General features: G+C 46.4%; 1 protein-coding gene across 10 annotated transcripts in view; it reads right to left on the reverse strand.

The window, feature by feature from the left end:
• Positions 1-20716, reverse strand: part of TENM4 (teneurin transmembrane protein 4) — a 645695-nt gene that overhangs the window by 21016 nt on the left and 603963 nt on the right. For all 10 annotated transcript variants that reach the window (XM_081001709.1, XM_081001708.1, XM_081001716.1 and 7 more), the window contains 3 exons: positions 15641-16518; positions 9861-10033; positions 3209-3444 (listed from right to left, as the gene is read on the reverse strand). In XM_081001709.1, the coding sequence (XP_080857835.1) occupies positions 3209-3444; positions 9861-10033; positions 15641-16518 (1287 nt within the window). The remainder of the gene's footprint in view (positions 1-3208; positions 3445-9860; positions 10034-15640; positions 16519-20716) is intronic.

The raw sequence follows: 20716 nt of genomic DNA on the forward strand, positions 1-20716 counted from the left end.
GACAGAACTGTTTGCAGACATCTTTGTAATGCCGAATTGGTCTGTCTATGGACCTGAAGCCTGTAGAGCACATCCTTGGGGATCCTTGTCCATTCTGCGGACAAGACCAAGCCAGGGGAGACGTAGCTGAGATAGGAGTGAGAACATGCTAGGAATGCCGGCTTGGGAAAGAATTCTACCCTGCTACGTTCAGCTAGGCATTTGATGGCTGAAATATACCATTGCTAGTAATCTTGCAGTTATAAGGTGTGGGAGCGTGTGATTGCTTTTAATTTCCCCGTGATTTTTATTTTATTTTATTGTTGCGTCGCTTATGCGTTTGCTAGCCTGGGCTACCTTGGAAGGAAGGGAAAGATAAACAAATGGACCCTTGTAATAAGAGCTCATATCCCGGGCCTAATGAGTCACAATTGCAAGGCAAAAATCATACGACCACTGCAGAAATTTCAGCACCAAATATGTGGAGTGTAGCAAGCTCTCTGCAGTGTGACTGTACACCGTGTGAAGGGGCAAGGTTAGGACACTCTACTTAGCCAAGCCACAGCTTAACAGTTGGCAAGGTAATCTCCGTAGTGCTGCTGGGAGCTATGGTGCAATCTGTCATTGTGACAACCACCTTTGCTGTCTCCCCACCAGAATGCCAAAGACAGACCTCCCATTTTAAGCATGTTTCAGGTTAAATAACCAAAGTGAACGTATCAGACTGCAAAGACACCAGTCTGCGCAACCTAAGCGACGGGCCGTTTTTGCACTGCTATTTGCGGAGCATTTGTGCGAAGGTTGTGGCATTATCTGAAGCGGTATAGTATAGCAAGTTTTTCCGATCCAAGGGGGTGGGGGTGTCCGATGAGTGACTGCTGGCTATGGATTTTTAACACTGCTGAAGAGCGGGGCTGATCAATCTGTAATAGCCACAGGACCAATTAGAGGTCTAGAATGTTACGACAGCCAGAGGGCCATTGAAAGGTGTTGGCCTGCGAGGTGCTGTAAGAGGATGCAGACACTGATCAGTGGGCTAGGAAAATCAGAAGGATGGAGTCCATGAACAAAGCACAAGATGCAAACTGTGTGTGTGTGTGTGTGTGTGTCTCCTTTTGTGTGACTCCAAGGGTTCTCCTGGTCCTAATGATACGGTCCGTCCAAATAAGAATCCCTATTTGGACACAAACATCTTGTGTTATACAGTGGACGCTCGGGTTGCAAACGTGAGCCGTGCGGGATGCACGTTTGCAACCTGTGTGTTCGCAACCCGCAGTGGCGCGTCTGTGCATGCGCGGGTTGCAATTCGGCGCTTCTGTGCAAAGCGTGATTTAGCGCTTCTGTGCATGCGCGACCGCTGAAACCCAGAAGTAACCCGTCCCGGTACTTCCGGGTTTTGGCGGTCCGTAACCCGAAAAAACGCAACCTGAAGCGTCTGTAACCCAAGGTGTGACTGTATAGGAAGGATGCTCAGCAATGTAGTTCTAGGGCAAATGGTACCCAGGGAAGCCAATACAGATTACTCCCCAATCCACAGATGTGGCAGATCTTGGTGGTTTTCTTTGGCTCAACCGCATTCCCCAATGGTTATGTGGACTGACTGATGGTCCTTTGGAGCTCAAATTTCAAAAAGTATGGACGTACCTCAAGGAATGGGTGTGAATAATCAGTGTGGAGCAAGCGGAATACAATATTGGGAGCGGGGTGGTTTCCAGGTAAGTCCTGCTCCGCATCACATGACACGGCACATGCACACCATTTGAATGGCCTTAGGAGGGCCCTGGCCCCCTCCAATATTTTATGGGGGGGGGTGAAGGGACCTCAGACCCCAGGAGTTGGCTCCTATGGTATGGAGTTAAGGCAGCCAGCCTATGAGCTGGGAGAGACCAAGTTCATATCCCCACTTTACCCATGAAGCTCACTGGGTGACCTTGGGCCAGTCCAGGGCCAGATTTAGGTTTGATGAAATGTGAAAATATGTTAAGAACAATGTTACATTGTTTATCATGTTTATTTTTATTGTAAAATTTAATAAATTGCTTTAAAAAAAAAAAAGATTTAGGTTTGATGAGGCCCTCAGCTACTGAAGGTAATGGGGCCCTTTATATGTCCAGCTGTCCTTTGTCAACAACAAATTGTAGCTGTTTTTTGTGTTGAATATAAAGCTATATGGTAATTTATGGACCTAATAGGTATCTAAAGCCATTTGCACATGTTGCCATGCAAGCAGTCCGTGCAGAATGTAGGCACCCTATATATAGAAAGGAGCAAACCAGTGATATTTGAGGGAGCAGGCGAGCAGGCGGGGCCCATGACTTATATCATAGGAGCCTATACAACACAAAACACTGTTGCTGTATGTAGGTTTTATTTTATCTGTTTATTTTTATCTTATACTTTGGAAATGTACATCCAGTTTTTTCCTCTTTAATTTTTTGGGGGGCCTCCAAGAGAGTGGGGCCCTAAGCTATAGCTTTTTAAAGCTTATACGTAAATCCGGTACTGGGCCAGTTACACTGCCTCTCAACCTAACCTACCTTAAGGGGTTGTTGTGTGGGGACTACAGGGGAAGTATGGCATCTTAAAAAGCAGAGACATCACCTTGCCAACAAAGGTCCGTATAGTTAAAGCTATGGTTTTCCCAGTAGTGATGTATGGAAGTGAGAGCTGGACCATAAAGAAGGCTGATCGCTGAAGAATGGATGCTTTTGAATTCTGGTGCTGGAGGAGACTCTTGAGAGTCCCATGGACTGCAAGAAGATCAAACCTCTCCATTCTGAAGGAAATCAGCCCTGAGTGCTCACTGGAAGGACAGATCCTGAAGCTGAGGCTCCAATACTTTGGCCACCTCATGAGAAGAGAAGACTCCCTGGAAAAGACCCTGATGTTGGGAAAGATGGAGGGCACAAGGAGAAGGGGACGAGAGAGGATGAGATGGTTGGACAGTGTTCTCCAAGCTACTAAAATGAGTTTGACCAAACTGAAGGAGGCAGTGGAAGACAGGAGTGCCTGGTGTGCCCTGGTCCATGGGGTCACGAAGAGTCGGACTCGACTAAACGACTAAACAACAACAACACGGTATATATGCATGCCACCTTAAGCTTGTTGGGCTGGAAACGCAACAAATAAGTAAGCATCAATACCGTCATCAATACCAGTTTCTTATTCCGCATGGTGGTGAAGGTGACGTTGGGGACTGAACCTACAATGCACAGCTTTTCCCACTCACCCTCAGCCTGCGCCCGAAGACGGTGATCTGACCCCTGGCCTGCTCTTTGCGCTGCCTCCACTCAACCAGGTTGAGACCATTGTCAATTGGGAGGGTGACATTCCTCTTCCCCACTGTAGGGTTAACTGTGCCGGCCAGAAGATGAGGCTCAGTCTGCAGGGCCACCTCCATGCCGTTAGCCAGGATGAGCCGCAGGGAGCCATCTGCACCAATGTAATAGCTGTTTCGCACCTGATCTGTAAGAAAGAGGATGGGGAAGAGAGAGAGTGATCCAGAGGGCTGAAACTCAGCTGCTGAAGTCATGTAAATAACAACAACAACAACAACAACAATAATAATAAAATTTATTTATACCCCGACCTCCAAAGTGTTGTTATTTGTGGACCTTAAGGTCCTCCGCGGGGCATACTAGGAGAGGCGGTCCTGTAGGTACATGGGTCCTAGGCTGCATAGGGCTTTAAAGGTCAAAACCATGAAGTTTAAACCAGGGAAGAAGAATTGGGCTGTAGGCTCAGTGGCAGAGCAGCTGTATTCTGGTTTAATCCCTTGTACCTCAAGGTTGGGTTGGGAAGAAACCTTCACCTGGGGATACGGATAAGGTCCATTATCTGACTGTTGACTCAGGACACTAAACTGTGCTTTTCTATTTAATTTTCACTTTCTTCTGTGTATATTGTAATGTTCTCTTGCTGTTATGGCCATTGGCTGAGGTGAATAGAGTTTCTATTCTGTTCTAAACCTCCACCTGAGACTTCGGAGAGCTGATGCCTCTCAGCATAGACCAGGCTTTCCCAAACGTGGGTCTCCAGTTATCGGATCACCATCATCTCTAGATGAACCATATCCTGACTCAGTATAAGATATTGTTACAAGAGCTCATGGGGTTCCAGGCAGGCATTTGCCCAAGTTCTGTGTTCCTTTGGAGAACTGAAGACACGGCAGAAACTGTTGTTGCTTTAAGAAATATGCTTTATTCACCTATTTGCACCTTCAGCCTACATGGAGAAAGTCCAGATCTTACAGCATGGTCATTTCAAGAGGGGCTACTGCAGTGAAGCCCTGAAGTCAAAAGCATCTCTCCCAGCCAGCCTTCAGCCAGCCTGCCCAAGATGAATCTAAGTCTTTCTTCTTCCTTCTTCTTCCCAGTAAAGGTAAAGGTAAAGGGACCCCTGACCATTAGGTCCAGTCGTGGCCGACTCGGGGTTGAGGCACTCATCTCACTTTACTGGCCGAGGGAGCTGGTGTACAGCTTCCGGGTCATGTGGCCAGCATGACTAAGCCGCTTCTGGCGAAACCAGAGCAGTGCACAGAAACGCCGTTTACCTTCCCACCACAGCGGTACCTATTTATCTACTTGCACTTTGACATGCTTTCAAACTGCTAGGTTGGCAGGACCAGGGACCGAGCAACGGGAGCTCACCCCGTCACGGGGATTCAAACCGTCGACCTTCTGATCGGCAAGTCCTAGGCTCTGTGGTTTAACCCAGAGCGCCACCCGCGTCCCTCTTCTTCCCAGTACACCTTCCTAAAAATTCTCTTTTTCTGTCACCTTACACCCAGTTACCCTGGCCACCTTCCAAACACCCAGTCTCTGTTTACACCTCAGGGCAAAAGAGCAGGACATTCATCTTGGCTTGCCAATGGCTCTCAATGCCCCCATATTGTTTCTTACTGGACCCCAGGCTTGGCCAAGTCATTTTGCATAGGCTAGCTCAAGAATTCCTGTGCAGCTAGTATTTCCCCCTTCACTTCCCAAATCACCAAAATCCTACCATTTCTTAATTTCTAGGGTTCTGTGACAATATTTTCTAGAGTTCTATAACAATATTTCCCTGTGTTGCTTTTGCATTATTAGAATTAATATGGTAGAATTATTTAGTGCCCAACCAATTGCTAGTTTCAGGTTATATGAATACAACAGTATTCAAACTGCTTTTCAAACTGTTAGAATTGTCCCAGAGTTATTTATTACCGCTCTTGTGCCTTTAACAAGCTGTAAGACAGGCAGAAAAGACCCTGATGTTGGGAAAGATTGAAGGCACAAGGAGAAGGGGACGACAGAGGACGAGATGGTTGGACAGTGTTCTCAAAGCTACCAGCATGAGTTTGACCAAGCTGTGGGAGGCAGTGGAAGACAGGAGTGCCTGGCATGCTCTGGTCCATGGGGTCACGAAGAGTCGGACACGACTAAACGACTAAACAACAACAACAAGACAGGCAGAAATCCAGTAGGTGAAGCTATACGTTTCTCCATGTTAGAAGGAGCACCCCCTGTTAAATTTCAGCCTCTCATGTTGCTGTTAAAAAGAACAAAGTCTCGCTGCCAGTTCACATGCATTTATGTGTAATTAAGATTTTTTTGCCCCGATATGCATCGCTTTACACTTTTTTATTATTTTTTACATTGCATGGCATTTGTGATTTTTCCAGGTGAAACTACGGGCTTTGCCTTGCCCAGCCCACCCCGCTCTCCAGTCCTGGAGCTGGCGCTGATTTAGAATGATGTACCTTTATAGCTGTGCTGAGCTGCCGAACACGGAGATGCTTGACCACAAGACAATTATTAGACCCTCACCCCCAGATGCATAAATCTCAGCAAATCAATTAATTCCCCGAAGAGCCCCGAGCAGCAGCTACTGTGGCTTAATTAGACTCATGAGGAGGTGCTAAATTCCCTTCCCAGCGTTTGCCAGACATCTGAACGCTTCTAAAATCCGGCTGGTCCAATTAGAAATGGGCTTGATTTGTCTACATGACAGGGAAACCTATGGGGCTGTAATATAATCCGGAAAGGGCAGGTAACAGTCCCATCTCCTTTGCCAGGCATAACCAATGTGGTCACTTTCAGATTGCTGTTCCTGGACTCCCAGCTCCCATCAACCCTGACCCCCTGGGGCTGATGGGATGGGAAGCCCCAGCAAGATCTGGAGCAGCGGTTCTCAACCTGTGGGTCCCCAGACGTTGTTGGACTACAACTCCCATCATCCCTGAGCTCTGGCCTTGCTAGCTAGGGGTGATGGGAGTTGTAGTTCAACAACATCTGGGGACCCACAGGTTGAGAAAGGCTGATCTGGAGGGTCAAGCGTTTCTCTTCTATCTGGATCACAGCCTTAGCAAAAATCCAAGTACAGTGGTACCTCGGTTTACGAACTTCATCCGTTCCGGAAGTCCGTTCTTAAACCGAGGGGCGCTTTCCCTAATGAGGCCTCCCACTGCCAACATTCGGATTCCGTTCTTAGACCAAGGTAAAGTTCTCAATTCAGGACACTATTACCAGTTTTGCAGAGTTTGTAAACAGAATCATTCTTAAACAGGACTGTTCTTAAACCGAGGTACCACTGTATTAAGGGACATGGGTGGCGCTGTGAGTTAAACCACAGAGCCTAGGACTTGCCGATCAGAAGGTTGGCGGTTCGAATCCCCGCGACGGGGTGAGCTCCCATTGCTTGGTCCCTGCTCCTGCCAACCTAGCAGTTTGAAAGCACGTCAAAGTGCAAGTAGATCAGTAGGTACCGCTCCGGTGGGAAGGTAAATGGCGTTTCCGTTCGCTGCTCTGGTTCGCCAGAAGCAGCTTAGTCATGCTGGCCACATGACCCGGAAGCTGTACGCCGGCTCCCTCGGCCAATAAAGCGAGATGAGCACCGCAACCCCAGAGTCGGCCACGACCAGACCTAATGGTCAGGGGTCCATTTACCTTTTACCACTGTATTATGCACAGAATAAATGAGAATATAAATTTAATGTGGTTTTCCAGAGCTGGGCTGTTCGTTTTGCATGAAGTTGTCCTGACCCCATTCCCTGTCCCCGATGACAATCTCTATGCTATGATAACAACAGCAAGGACACTGGAAGACTTGACTTGTGAGAAGAGCTGGCAAGCAAGGAAGCAGGCTGAACCCCCAACAGAAAACAGCTGCAGTACCATGACAGGCCTGGCAAGGGCTCCGCTCCTTAATTAGGTGCGAGTGCGCGCCAATCAGCAAAGGAAAGCATTAGAAGGCGCCAGGATATGGGGGTCTCATGGTGCTGGGATTACCATGATGAGGTCTGTTTCCTGCTGCATAATCCAGTCTGTGCCGCTCAGCCCTTCCCAGCCCTTGCCAATAGCTGCAGAGCGAGATGACGATTCGTTATCTGAACGAATTTGTGTTAATGGCCTGACTTATCTCCGAGACTCTGGGGAAGTTACAGAAATAGTTTCGGCTTTACATTAACGCTCACCCCGGCCCCCGAAAAGGGATTCATACCAGACCTTCAAGCAAGCTCATAGTTGTAGGATGGAGGAGGGGCTTCCCCCCCCTATCCACTGGCACACCCTAGAAAATTGCATACAGTTTAATTCTCCCTTTCCCTTCTGCAGATTCGGTTCGCGTTCCTTTTGGTCAGGGGTCAGCAAACCTTTTCGGCAGGGGGCCGGTCCACTGTCCCTCAGACCTTGGGGGGGGGGCGGCTGGACTATATTTTGAAAATATAAATGAACGAATTCCTATGCCCCACAAATAACCCAGAGATGCATTTCAAATAAAAGCACATACAGTGGTACCTCAGGTTACATACGCCTCAGGTTACAGACTCCGCTAACCCAGTAATAGTGCTTCAGGTTAAGAACTTTGCTTCAGGATGAGAACAGAAATCGGGCTCTGGCGGCGCGGCAGCAGCAGGAGGCCCCATTAGCTAAAGTGGTGCTTCAGGTTAAGAACAGTTTCAGGTTAAGAATGGACCTCCGGAACGAATTAAGTACTTAACCCGAGGTACCACTGTATTCTACTCATGTAATAACACCAAGCAGGACCCACAAATAACCCAGAGATGCATTTTAAATAAAGGGACACATTCTACTCATGTAAAAACATGCCGATTCCTAGACCGTCTGCAGGCCGGATTTAGAAGGCGATTGGGCTGGATCCGGCCCCCGGGCCTTAGTTTGCCTACACATGCTTTTGGTGCTAGTAGCTGAGCACCCCTGCTTGAAATCTTACGAGTAAAATTGCAGGTGGGCACAGTCTGATATAAATAGACTCCCTTAGACGGTAGTCTCGTAATCTGGGGAACCGGGTTCGCGTCTCCGCTCCTCCACATGCAGCTGCTGGGTGACCTTGGGCCAGTCACACTTCTCTGAAGTCTCTCAGCCCCACTCACCTCACAGAGTGTTTGTTGTGGGGGAGGAAGGGAAAAGGAGAATGTTAGCCGCTTTGAGACTCCTGAAGGGGAGTGAAAGGCAGGATATCAAATCCAAACTCTTCTTCTTCTTCTTCTTCTTGCCCAATTGATCACTGCACTCTGCATGAGAGGGCTCCTGCTGATAACCATCTTATCAGGAGGTCTGTGGCCCCTTCCCCCTTGGAATTCTCTCTCATTACATACCGAAGAAGAGCTGCCTTTGTTGTCTTTTCAGCGCTTATTGAGACCTCCCTCTTCCAACAAGTGCACTTTGCTCAAACTATTTTTAACTGCTCTTGTATACAGAATTCTTTTGAAATGTTTTATATGTGGAACTGTTTTTACACTTTCCTTGGTTATTGTTTTTTGGTTGCAACTGTTGTTTTTGGTTTATATTGAGTGGCACCTGTCTGTCTCATATCCTCCAACACCTCTCCAATGAAAATAGCGATGTCTTATTCAATAATAAGGGACATGGGTGACGCTGTGGTCTAAACCACTGAGACTCTAGGGCTTGGCAATCAGAAGGTCAGCGGTTCGAATCCCCGCAATGGGGTGAGCTCCTGTTGCTGTGTCCCAGCTCCTGTCAACCCAGCAGTTTGAAAGCATGCCAGTGCAAGTAGATAAACAGGTACCACTGTGGCGGGAAGGTAAAAGGCGTTTCCGTGCGCTGCTCTGGTTTTGGTGTTCTGTTGCGCCAGAAGCGGCTTAGTCATGCTGGCCACATGACCTGGAAAAACTGTCTGTGGACAAATGCTGGCTCCCTTGGTCAGTAAAGCGAGATGAACGCCGTAACCCCAAAGTCATCTGTGACTGGACTTAACTGTCAGGGTTCCTTTACCTTTACCTTTTTATTCAATAATAATAATAATAATAATAATAATAATAATTACTAATATTTATACCCCTCCCATCTGCCTGGGCTGCTCAAGCCACTCTGTGCGGCCTCCAACATATAAAAACAACAACAAAACATTAAAAATAAAAAACCTTCCCTATACAGGGCTGCCTTCAGATGTCTTCTAAAGGTTGTATAGTTACTTATCCCCTTGGCTTGGGGGTCGGATAGCTCCATACCCCCCAATATTTCTCTGATGGAAATAGGGAAATAAGGAAAAGCGGGACATTCCGGGATCAAATCAGAAACCAGGATGGCTTCTGTAAATCCAGGACTGTCCCTGGAAAATAGGGACACTTGGAAGGTCTGCAGAGACTATGGGAAGAATGCACCTTCAGGGGTGAAGTCGAGCCATTGGAGAGTTACAGCGCCTGCTGTGGCTGTAGAGGCTGATGAAGGAGAGACATGTTTTGTTGCAGCTGGGGCACATGAAGGCATCCGGTTGTGCAGATGCAGGTGTACCATAGCATTGGTAATAGTACGTTTTATTGCTGAAACCTGGCTTGGGACCTTAAGGTAAAGGGCAGGGCTGAAGGAGAAGAAAACCAAACCAAAAAACCCAGACAAAGCCCGTCCAGCAGATCTGAAGCTCACCTTGCAAGAGGGTGTAGAAGGCACCTGAGGCTGAGAGGTTGGTTGTTATGGTGACGTCATCCTTGCTGGAGGTCTCAACCTGGACATGCACTGAGCTGTCCGTGTCACTGCGGAAGCTGCTGACCTGACCGGTAGGGAAAGTGATGTTGGTGAGGCGGCCAAAACTGTCGTACCTGGAAAGGAAGGAGATGCATGAGTAGCAAACAGAGGAGGAGGAGAGAGAGAGAGACAGAGAGATAGAGACAGGAACCTTCAAAACTTTGGGTTTTAACTTGCTGCCATCTGACCTAAGCCTTGCAGTACAAGGAAAAATCTTTTTTTAAAAAAGAAATAGTATCACTGATGCTGTAAACCATCTGAGCAACCTCTTATTTATTTTTATTTATTTGAGTTCCTGCCTCCGAGAGTGGCAGATATTTGCTTCTTTGCTGTTTGCTCACCAGGTAATGACCTCACTTACCATATTTTTCCGTCTATAAGACGCCCCCATGTATAAGACTCAGATTTAAGAAAATGGGGGGGGGGAGATGGCCAAGAGTATAAGACTCCCCCTAATTTTTTACTTTATTTTTTAGGAAAAAAACCTAGTCTTACACACGGAAAAAATACGGTATATCCCCAGTAGCTGCTAAAAGGTTGCATGTTATGGAGGAAGGTGAATAGCTGGAGCGACTGATGTTCTTTTGACGGTGATTTTTTAATTAGTGGCAGATGAGCTGTAAAATATTCTTGCCCAGAAACAAAAATCTGCTCTGCTATCAAGGAGGATGTGTGAATGCAAATTCTGAACAGTTTGCTGTCGCTGTTCCTCTTGGCCACACAGGTCACACAGCTTCTTTTAACAAACGCTTTGTGCAACTTTTTCTTCCTTCTTCTTATTCCTGCTTTGCCCTCCTGTTCCTAAAGATGTCTTAGGGCTCTCCATACTGCTTTGCAGTAGAGTTCCTCTCACCCCTGGGCCCCAATTCGCACACGGCTCGGCAGGTTAAGTTTTGAATCTGCAGAATTCTCGGCTTGCTTTGATTCAAAACAAAAATTTATGGAAAAATGGGATAGAAGATATATGTTCAAAAATATAGTAAAGGTTTGCTATCTATGCTGCCAATCAATTGACGGTGGAGAGAAATTGAGTTGAGAAACAAGATCAAGGGTACATATTGATATAGGAATGTATTAGATAAAATGTAAAGAAACATACAATGATAAGAGTACATTCATTTGTAAAAAAATTAATATACAACGAGATTGACAGGAAGTCCGTAGTGTTGCTACAAATATTATTTTGGAATAGCTTTTTGTCTTTTTTGTCTTTTCTTTTTTTAGGTATATAAATTTTGTATATAAACTTTGTATACATGTTGGAAATTATATTATAATAAGTCCTATAATGTAATATGACAATGTATGCATATGTAATATAAGAACGTTAATAAATAAGTTGGGGAAAAAAATTATCAGCTTGCGAGAAAGTGGTTTTGATTCAAGGGTTGAGCATGGAAAAATGGCACAAGATGTTCAAATACGCTGCTGGCCTGGGCAGATGAAGCAAAAGCCAAAATGGCTTGAAATCAAAAGGGCTGAGTTAGATGTGTTCTATGAATGCAAGTCCGTAAGTGTGGACATTTCCAGCCTTTAAGGAACTGTTTTTACACATTTTTAAAAATTTAATTGTGACCTAAAATCCGAATAGCTTATATCTATGTATATGTAAGGGACGCGGGTGGTGCTGTGGGTTAAACCACAGAGCCTAGGACTTGCCAATCAGAAGGTCGGCAGTTCGAATCCCCATGATGGGGTGAGTTCCCGTTGCTCAGTCCCTGCTCCTGCCAACCTAGCAGTTCGAAAGCACATCAAAGTGCAAGTAGATAAATAGGTACCACTCCGGCGGGAAGGTAAATGGCGTTTCTGTACGCTACTCTGGTTCGCCAGAAGCGGCCACATGACTCGGCAGCTGTATGCCAGCTCCCTCGGCCAATAAAGTGAGATGAGCGCCGCAACCCTAGAGTCGGCCGCGACTGGACCTAATGGTCAGGGGTCCCTTTACCTTCACCTATGTATATGTATATGTTTTTATATATGTTGGAAGCCGCCCAAAGTGTCTGGGGCAACCCAGTCAGATGGGTGGGATAAAAATAACAAAATTATTATTAATTATTATCATAACTGATTTGCCTGATTGTGTGATACCCTAGAATCATAGAATTGGAAGGGAGAACGAGGTCCATCTACTCCAACCCCCCACAATGTAGGAATCCTTTTGCCCAACGTGGGGCTCAAACTCACAACCCTGAGATTATAAGTCTCGTGCTCTACCAACTGAGCTAACCTGCAGGCTTGATTATACTAACCACCCCTCTTTATACTTCAGGAGTCCCCTAAACACAAACGAACCAAATTTCTCCTTTCTGTAACATTCTTTTTCTGTTACAGGTAGGTAGTTGTGTTGGTCTGCTGTAGTCGAAACAAAATAAAAAAAATTCTTCCAGTAGCACCTTAGAGACCAACTGAGTTTGTCATTGGTATGAGCTTTTGTGCGCATGCACACTTCTTCAGATACGAATTTATCTTTTTTTCTGTGTGCCCTTTTGTTAAGTGAGGAAACCCAAGGGAGCTGCAAGTTGGGGCAGCCTACAGAAAACCCCTGAAAAGAGCGTCCAGAAGACCCATTCAGCAACTGCATCGTTAAAATCAAAACAGACAAACCAAAAGCACCACCATTCCCCCAAAACATCTGTTCTGAAAACTGGGTAAAACGCATGGGTGTCAACGTATTGCGATCTCTGCTCATTTCCACCTCTGTGAAGGCACATAATTCGGTTTGAAAAGGCAGCCTAGGAAAATGAGATTACAGGGAACTAGGCAGAGGGCCTTCTCGGTGGTGGCACCTGCCCTGTGGAACGCCCTCTCAGCAGATGTCAAGGCAATGAACAACTATTTTACTTTTAAAAGACAACTGAAGGTGGCCCTGTTTAGGGAAGTTTTAATGTATGACGCTGTATTGTTTTTAATATTCGGCTGGAAGCTGCCCAGAGTGGCTGGGGAAACCCAGCCAGATGGGCAGGGTATAAATAATAAATTATTATTTGAATTATGGTGCTGGAGGAGACTCTTGAGAGTCCCATGGACTGCAAGAAGATCAAACGTCTCCATTCTGAAGGAAATCAGTCCTGAGGGCTCACTGGAAGGACAGATCCTGAAGCTGAGACTCCAATACTTTGGCCACCTCATGAGAAGAGAAGACTCCCTGGAAAAGACCCTGATGTTGGGAAAGATGGAGGGCACAAGGAGAAGGGGACGACAGAGGACGAGATGGCTGGACAGTGTTCTCGAAGCTACCAGCATGAGTTTGACTAAACTGCGGGAGGCAGTGGAAGACAGAAGTGCCTGGCGTGCTCTGGTCCATGGGGTCACGAAGAGTCGGACAAGACTAAACGACTGAACAACAACATTATTATTATTATTATTATTATTATTATTATTATTATTACTATTATCTGTAGGGGGACAAATCCTCGCAAGTCCATTCATTCCACGGCTAAGCTGGCTGGGCCCTGTTTCCACAGTCCAAAGGATTCAGAAGTTAGGCTGGTCTCCATCACACCCTAATGTTCTCATGTTCATTTAACGCTCTGACTTGCACCAGAATTAAGGACAAACACCGTGACGCAGGGAGGCTCCGAGCAGCCGGCGCCGGCAATGAATTCATCACCCTCCCCCAATGTAACCTGCCGCTGTCCGACCGAGCTACCCCAGCCTTTACAATCACGGTGGCAATTATGAGGCTGACAAAGGAAACCAGGGCCATCCATTCCCAAATGGAAACGCATTTAGCCGCGGTTCACTGCACAGAATTAATGCAGTATTTGGTGCTTATGAGACCTAATTGTTTGCTTGTGAACATCCGACACCGTCATTTGTCACATTACTGGCGCGGAAAGGAGGCAGTTGGTTCCAGAAATGCCTGCTCAGAAGCTCCCATCCCCCCAGGTCCTCTGCTTTCGGCAACCTTTGGCAGCTAAATAATCGGTGGGAAACGAGTCACCTTGAAATACTGCTACGTTCGGTGACTAGGAAACAGAAATAGCATCAGTTTCTTTTTTTTCCTCTAGACACGGGGGTTTGGGAGAAAGGGAAAAGGGGCCATATCCTCCAATTTCAACTGCTAAACTTTTAGTCACTAGCAGTGCTGCAGGCCTTGGAAAATGGGATGAGGTTCAAAATGCAATTTTCAGTGGAACAAATCTCCTCTTGCATGTTGTATCAGCCCAGGCTTCTTGGGAGTTTAGGACAGCTTCGCATGGGTTTGCTACTGCCCCTGTCCTTGTCCCAAACCTCTCAGGCTTGCACTGGGGCCTCCATTAGGCCTCAGATTGTGCTATACAAAGGGCACTGGCTCCTGGGCTCTGAGGCAATGTGGGACCCCCCCCCAATATATACCGTATTTTTCGCTCTATAAGACGCACCAGACCATAAGACGCACCTAGTTTTGGGAGGAGGAAAACAAGAAAAAAATATATTCTGAATCTCAGAAGCCAGAACAACAAGAGGGATCACTGCGCAGCGAAAGCAGCGATCCCTCTTGCTGTTCTGGCTTCTGGGATAGCTGCGCAGCCTGCAGTCGCTCCATAAGATGCACACACATTTCCCCTTACTTTTTAGGAGGGAAAAAGTGAGTCTTATAGAGCAAAAAATACGGTATATATTTTAGGGGGCTGGGCCCCCAATGTTCAGAGGGCACCCTGCGCAAAGTCCGCCCCCCTCGATCCTCCAGAAAAGGTGGTGCGTCTGTGCTGGTTTCAGCAAGGGGAGGAGTTGGGGGGAGAACTCCACACCCTGAAGTAAGTTCCAGGGGGCAAAATTAATTCCGTAATTTGTTCATGGGAATTCACTGCTGGAAGATATGGCGACGGTCACTGGACTTGATGGCTTCAGAAGGGGATTAGAGGGCAAATTCATCAAGGACGAAGAGGTGGTCTAACAGCAGCCATTAGCTTTGATAGCCACCTGAGCAGACTTTATTTGGATGAAAACAATGATAATTGATAATATATCAGGCTACTGACAATTACAGTCGTACCTTGGTTCTCGAACCGAATGCATTCCGGGAGTCCGTTCAAACTCCCAGAACCATTTGAAAACCAAAGCATGGCTTCTGATTGGCTGCAGGAGCGTCCTGCAGCCAATTGGAAGCTGCGCCGGATATCTGGCTTCCGGAAATGGTTCGAAAACTGCAACTGCAACTCACTTCCGGCTTTCGATCATTTGGGAACCGATTTGTTCGGGAGCCAAGGCGTTCGGTTCCAAGGTACGAGTGTATATGTGTTTTAGGATAATAAGAATATGCACATCTGTATATTAATGTATGGTAATGTAGTGGTATTTTTTTCATTCTCGCTCACTTTTTTCTTACTCTTTCTTGTTATAAATGAAATTCATCATCATCACCATCATTATTATTAAAGCTTTGGTAGCTATCTGGAACTTCCACATCCCAAAAAGACAATGTGCCCCTGTTTACTGCTGTGGGATGGCAACAATGGAAGAGGCCTATTATGTTCATAGTGTTCTGTGGGTTTCTCAAGAGTATCTGCTTGGCCACTGGACTACACAGGCCTTTGGTCTGATTCAGAGAAGCTCTTCCTATCTCCTTAATGTTGGTCATGGTTTTACTGTATGTGTGGCAACTGTTGGATGACGCCATGGCCTTTGGTTGGTGCAATAAATGATGGCGAAATTCTTAACACGATCTGGGATTCTGTTACGCCCAACAAAATACTCACTCATAGAACGTCGTCCACCCGTTTTCATTGCTCTTGGTGGCAAGGAGGCCCGAAATGCCGTGATAGGTCATCATGGCCACCTCGTGCCCCTGGGCTGTCACGCTCTTCAGGGCGCTGTTGGTGCCAATGGTCAGCCAGTAGACCTGCCCGTCCGGTACCACCAGCCAGAGCGGCATCCCGGTGGAATCCCTCCGGATGTTGACCAGGTTTCCATTGTTGTCGGTGATCAGGGTGATGTCCCCGTCTCCGGTGTAGGTGAAGTTGTAGAGGTAATCTCCGGTGGGGAGGCTCTGGGTGAAAAGGTGTTTGCCGCTGGTGTCAAACAAGTAGAGCTCTTGGTCGATGGGCGAGGACAACTCGTACAAGTTCTGCGTGTTGAGGAACGGCTTGTTCTTCCGGATGAAACGGATCCGGATGTTCCCGAGGTCAGCCACGTACAGCTCCCCGTCCGCGCACACCGCCAGGGAGGAAGGGGCGTTGAGCTTGGCGTCCTTTGCGTAGCCGTCGTCGCCGGAAAAGCAATCGCAGCTGACGTCGTTTTTGCAGTCGCAGCCGCTCGGGGCGCCGGCCACCAGAGAGATTTCCCCGTTGGTGGTGACCTGCCTGATGCGGTTGATCTTCTTCTCGTCCGTCTCCGTGATGTACAGGACGCCGCTGTGAGAAACGGCCAGAGCTGTGGCCGATTCCAAAGTAGCATGGATGGCCACCTTACTGAGAAGGAAGTGGTCGATGCCCGGAACCTGACAATGCATCGGCCTCCCTGCCAGGATGCGCACTTGGTGGTTTTCGGAAATCTGCAGTACCACGTTGTTGTCGAGGACGTACAGAGAATTGTCCATCGGGTTGACCGCCAGGTCCGTAGGCCACTCCAGGCGGACCTAACAGAACGGAAAGAAGCAGAAACGGTTCTTAGGACCACCACCATTCGTGTTAACATTGCAAGAATAGTGTCTTGGTTTATATGTGGGTTACGCAAGAATAAATGGATTGTTATTGTATCATATATCTGTCACGAGGGTGCCGTTCAACAGCTCACTGGGCTAACTGCCCGGTGAGATCTGAGACATGGAGAGCGTCTTTCAGTTCTTTTATTTATCAACATGCTGGACTATGCCAAGATGGCAAAATCAACCGGGAGACTCAGGAATCAAGAAGATAAGGACCTTAAAAAAGAATGGGGAAAACTAATAATCTACCTAAGAGAACATTGTAAGCAAATTAAAACGTTAGCTGGACTTAAGAATCACTTGTAAAGCGACGAGGTTTATGCATAACTTATAGTAATGAGAATTATGGAGAATATATTGATATGTAGATTGGTAAAAAAATTGTTACTAGGATCCATGTTAAGGGGGGGGGGGAAGTCACGAGATTCAGAAAATCTCATGGATTGATTTTATAAAGAATTTTGTTATTACTCTGTATATATAAAAGCCAATTAAAAATTATTTCAAACAACAACAGAGACATGGAATGTACTCCCCCTTTCTTGAGCTGTTGCTCCAAGTGTCCGCTTCTCCCCCCTGGCAGTTACTTCCTAGCTCCTAGACCCCTCCTGCTGTTTACGGTGGCCAGCAAGGAAATATTTCTGGTTCTAGGACAGGCATAGGCAAACTCAGCCCTTCAGATCAGGCTTCCTCAGCCTCGGCCCTCCAGATGTTTTGAGACTACAATTCCCATCATCCCTGACCACTGGTCCTGCTAGCTAGGGATGATGGGAGTCGTAGGGCCGAGGTTGAGGAAGCCTGCTCCAGATGTTCTGGGACTACAACTCCCATCATCCCTAGCTAGGTTTGAGCTTCCCTGCCACTTTCCCCGCAAAAACCTGAACTGACATTTACTCTGATTCATCCCTAGCTAACAGGACCAGTGGTCAGTGATGATGGGAGTTGTAGTCTCCAAACATCTGGAGGGCCAAGTAATACTGTAATAATGTTATGACATAAGAGACAAACGACAGCAAAGGGGGAGAGAACAAAATCACCATGGAAAGCGGGATGCGAAGTCGACGAAACAAAAAAACTAAATTATGTACTAGCGTGTATACGTGGAATTTTTAAAATTAGAATATTTTAAAAAATAAAATAAAATGGATTTTTTGAAAATTAGATGCATTACTTACTAAAGGGACTCTGTTCTACATTGTGACTTGAAACACAATGTAGAAAACAGCATAAGAGAAACGGGTTTGGGAACTGGGTCCTTATACTAAGATTCTGATAGGTCCTGATTGTAGCCCTTTAAACCCAAACTGCCACACTCTTAAATTCGAAGCACATTCTGCAATTATAGAGAAGGGCTCATTGTGGCTCAGGATCCCTGGCAAATGAAGCATGAAGCCATGTATCATTTCAGCTCAGGATCCAGGGATCCTCACCACGAGAGTGGCTGAATGTCCAGAGCAAAAAGCAGATATTGATTTAACTGCAGTTTTCCCCCCATCATGGCCGAAGAGAAGAACGGACAAGAACCATGGGCAAAAAAATTAAGATGACTGTTTTGGCTCAGCCCTAATCAAGAGATGGTTGTGTTTTAGTTTGCAACATGTTTTAGAAAATGCAAATTGGATAAGATCCGCCTTTAAATATTAACCAAGCTGAATCCGTCCCTCCAGCCCAGCCCTAATTAGGTGAAATCTCCTTATCTTCTGGCCCTGAACGGCAGCAGCTTCCCAGCTTGTGTAGACCCCAAAGAAAAGAAAACACCACAGAAATTGCTGCAAGGTGGCTGTCCATCTTAAGCAAAAGCTACTGTCATGGGTCTAGTTCTCATTGAGGTTGTGAATATATGTCTGTGCTGCTTCCCTTCAGAATGCCAATGGGTGCCCATGTAAACGAATGCTCTTCTCTCTAATTAGACTGGCATGTGCCAGAGACAGTGGGGAGATCTCCCCCCCCCCCAAGTATATACATTTGGACATCTGTATTGGTTTTTAAACAGGCTTTTGAAAACCCATTAATTTCAAGCTGGCGAGCTTCTGATTATTTAATGGTTTATTAAATTGCTGCTGCTGGTTTAAAATGCCCTCCCCCCCTACACTCCTTAATTGTTTAAATTGTTTGTGCTGGGCTGTGAAATGTCTTCAGACTGCTGTTTTAGTGCGTTCTAGTTTCACCTGAATGAAATATTTTGTTTTCTCCGTTTCATTTATCTAAGGGTGCTGTTGCCTTGTAGGCAGGTTGCCCCCTGCAAGATGGCAAAGCAATATTTGAAAAGAAATAAAAATAAAATAAACAACATCAAATATCCTGCAGATGATGATGATGATGATAATAATAATAATAATAATTTTTTATTTATACCCCGCCCTTCCTGGTTTAAAAACTGGGCTCAGGGCGGCTAATAGCAAATATAAAGCACTGATTTAAATGCGACTTTAAAACAGCATAAAATACAACATAAAATGCAGCATCAATATCAATAAAATTCAAAAATTCAGGGGTCATTTTTTTTGGGGGGGGGGGACCCAGTCAGTAGACATCAAATAGTAAACCGGTATGTCATGGAGAGAGCTACGTTGGAAGCTTTTGGCCTGGCCTCTCATCTTCGAGGTGCAAAGGTTTTTTTGCAGGGGTTTCTTTGAAAGTTTTGTTCTTCTTAAGCTTTCGGACGCAGCATTGCTAAATCAGAGGCAGCTTTATGGGGCATCTAGCTTAACGCACTGCACAATGTTGGATATCCAGGCCCAGCCTAACCTCAAGAGATGGCTAATGTCTCATTAGCCTAATGTCATGGGGTTCCACATGTCCTCTTTTCCCCTGGGACACGTCCTCTTTCCCAGGGGTAAAATTTCCTGTCTGGGTGGATTTTTCAAAATTTGCCAAAATGTCTCTGGCTATATTTTCTGGATGAGACATAGCTGGTGGTTGGAGACTTGCTTTCCTCTTCTCTTCTCCTGCCCCACTCAACAATATATCACAGCTTCTATAGCCTACATACAGTAGGGGCATTTAAAATAGAGAGTCGTCACCGCGTCCTCTTTTTTGCTCTTCAAAATATGACAACCCTAGACATTACAGTGGTACATCTGGATGTGAACAGGATCCGTTCCGGAGCCCCGTTCACATCCTGAAGTGAACGTAACCCGCGTTTGCGCGTGCACGGGTTGCGATTCGCCACTTCCGCGCATGCGCGTGATGTCATTTTGAGCGTCTGCGCATGTGGCAAAACCCGGAAGTAACGCATTCTGTTACTTCCAGGTCGCTGCGGAGCGTAACCTGAAAATGCTCAACCCGAAGCTACTTCAACCGAAATTATGACTGTACTGTTCTATGCAATACAGTGGTACCTCAGGTTACAGATGCTTCAGGTTACAGACTCCGCTAACCCAGAAATAGTACCTTGGGTTAAGAACTTTGCTTCAGGATGAGAGCAGAAATCGTGCTCCGGCGGTGCGGCGGCAGCGGGAGGCCCCATTAGCTAAAGTGGTGCTTCAGGTTAAGAACAGTTTCAGGTTAAGAACGGACCTCTGGAACGAATTAAGTTCTTAACCCGAGGTACCACTGTATAAGGTTGGGGAGGAAGAGGGGGAGAGAAAGATATACTCCTCTACTTAGTGTACATGTTGGGTAAACAGCGTCACTTGGGTAGGTTCTCTTTCGATTTGTTTATTATATTTCTTTGGTAGTGACAGAGCCATTAAGAGAGAGAGAGAGAGAGAGCGCGCTGGAGCTGGAGAGAGATAGAGACCACCATCCCTTCAGGTAGACGAGACATCAGTCCTACCTATACTCTGAAATGGTACCACCCAACAACTTAGGTTTACTGCCTCGGTGGGAACTAGGCCACCGACAAAGCTGCATCTGGTCTCTTTTTTTCCTCCCTTTTGGCTCCTGGCCCTCCTTAACCCTTCCTGTAGTAAAACATGACAGCATGTGGTTTCCCCTTCAATAATGCATGCCTCTCTGCCTTGCCGACAGCCTTCTGAGCGCCTGCTACTATGCTTGCAACCTTGAGTTAGCATCAAGAATGTAAGTTTATTCGGAAACGGCGAGGGAATTCCAGCCCCCTCCCTTTCTTAAAACCAATTCCTTGTCAACAACGAGGGCTAAATATTTTATGGCTGCTGGTCCCTCA

This window comes from Podarcis pityusensis, assembly GCF_964106645.2.
Source record: "Podarcis pityusensis genome assembly, chromosome: 4".
In the NCBI taxonomy this organism is placed as follows: Eukaryota; Metazoa; Chordata; class Lepidosauria; order Squamata; family Lacertidae; genus Podarcis; species Podarcis pityusensis.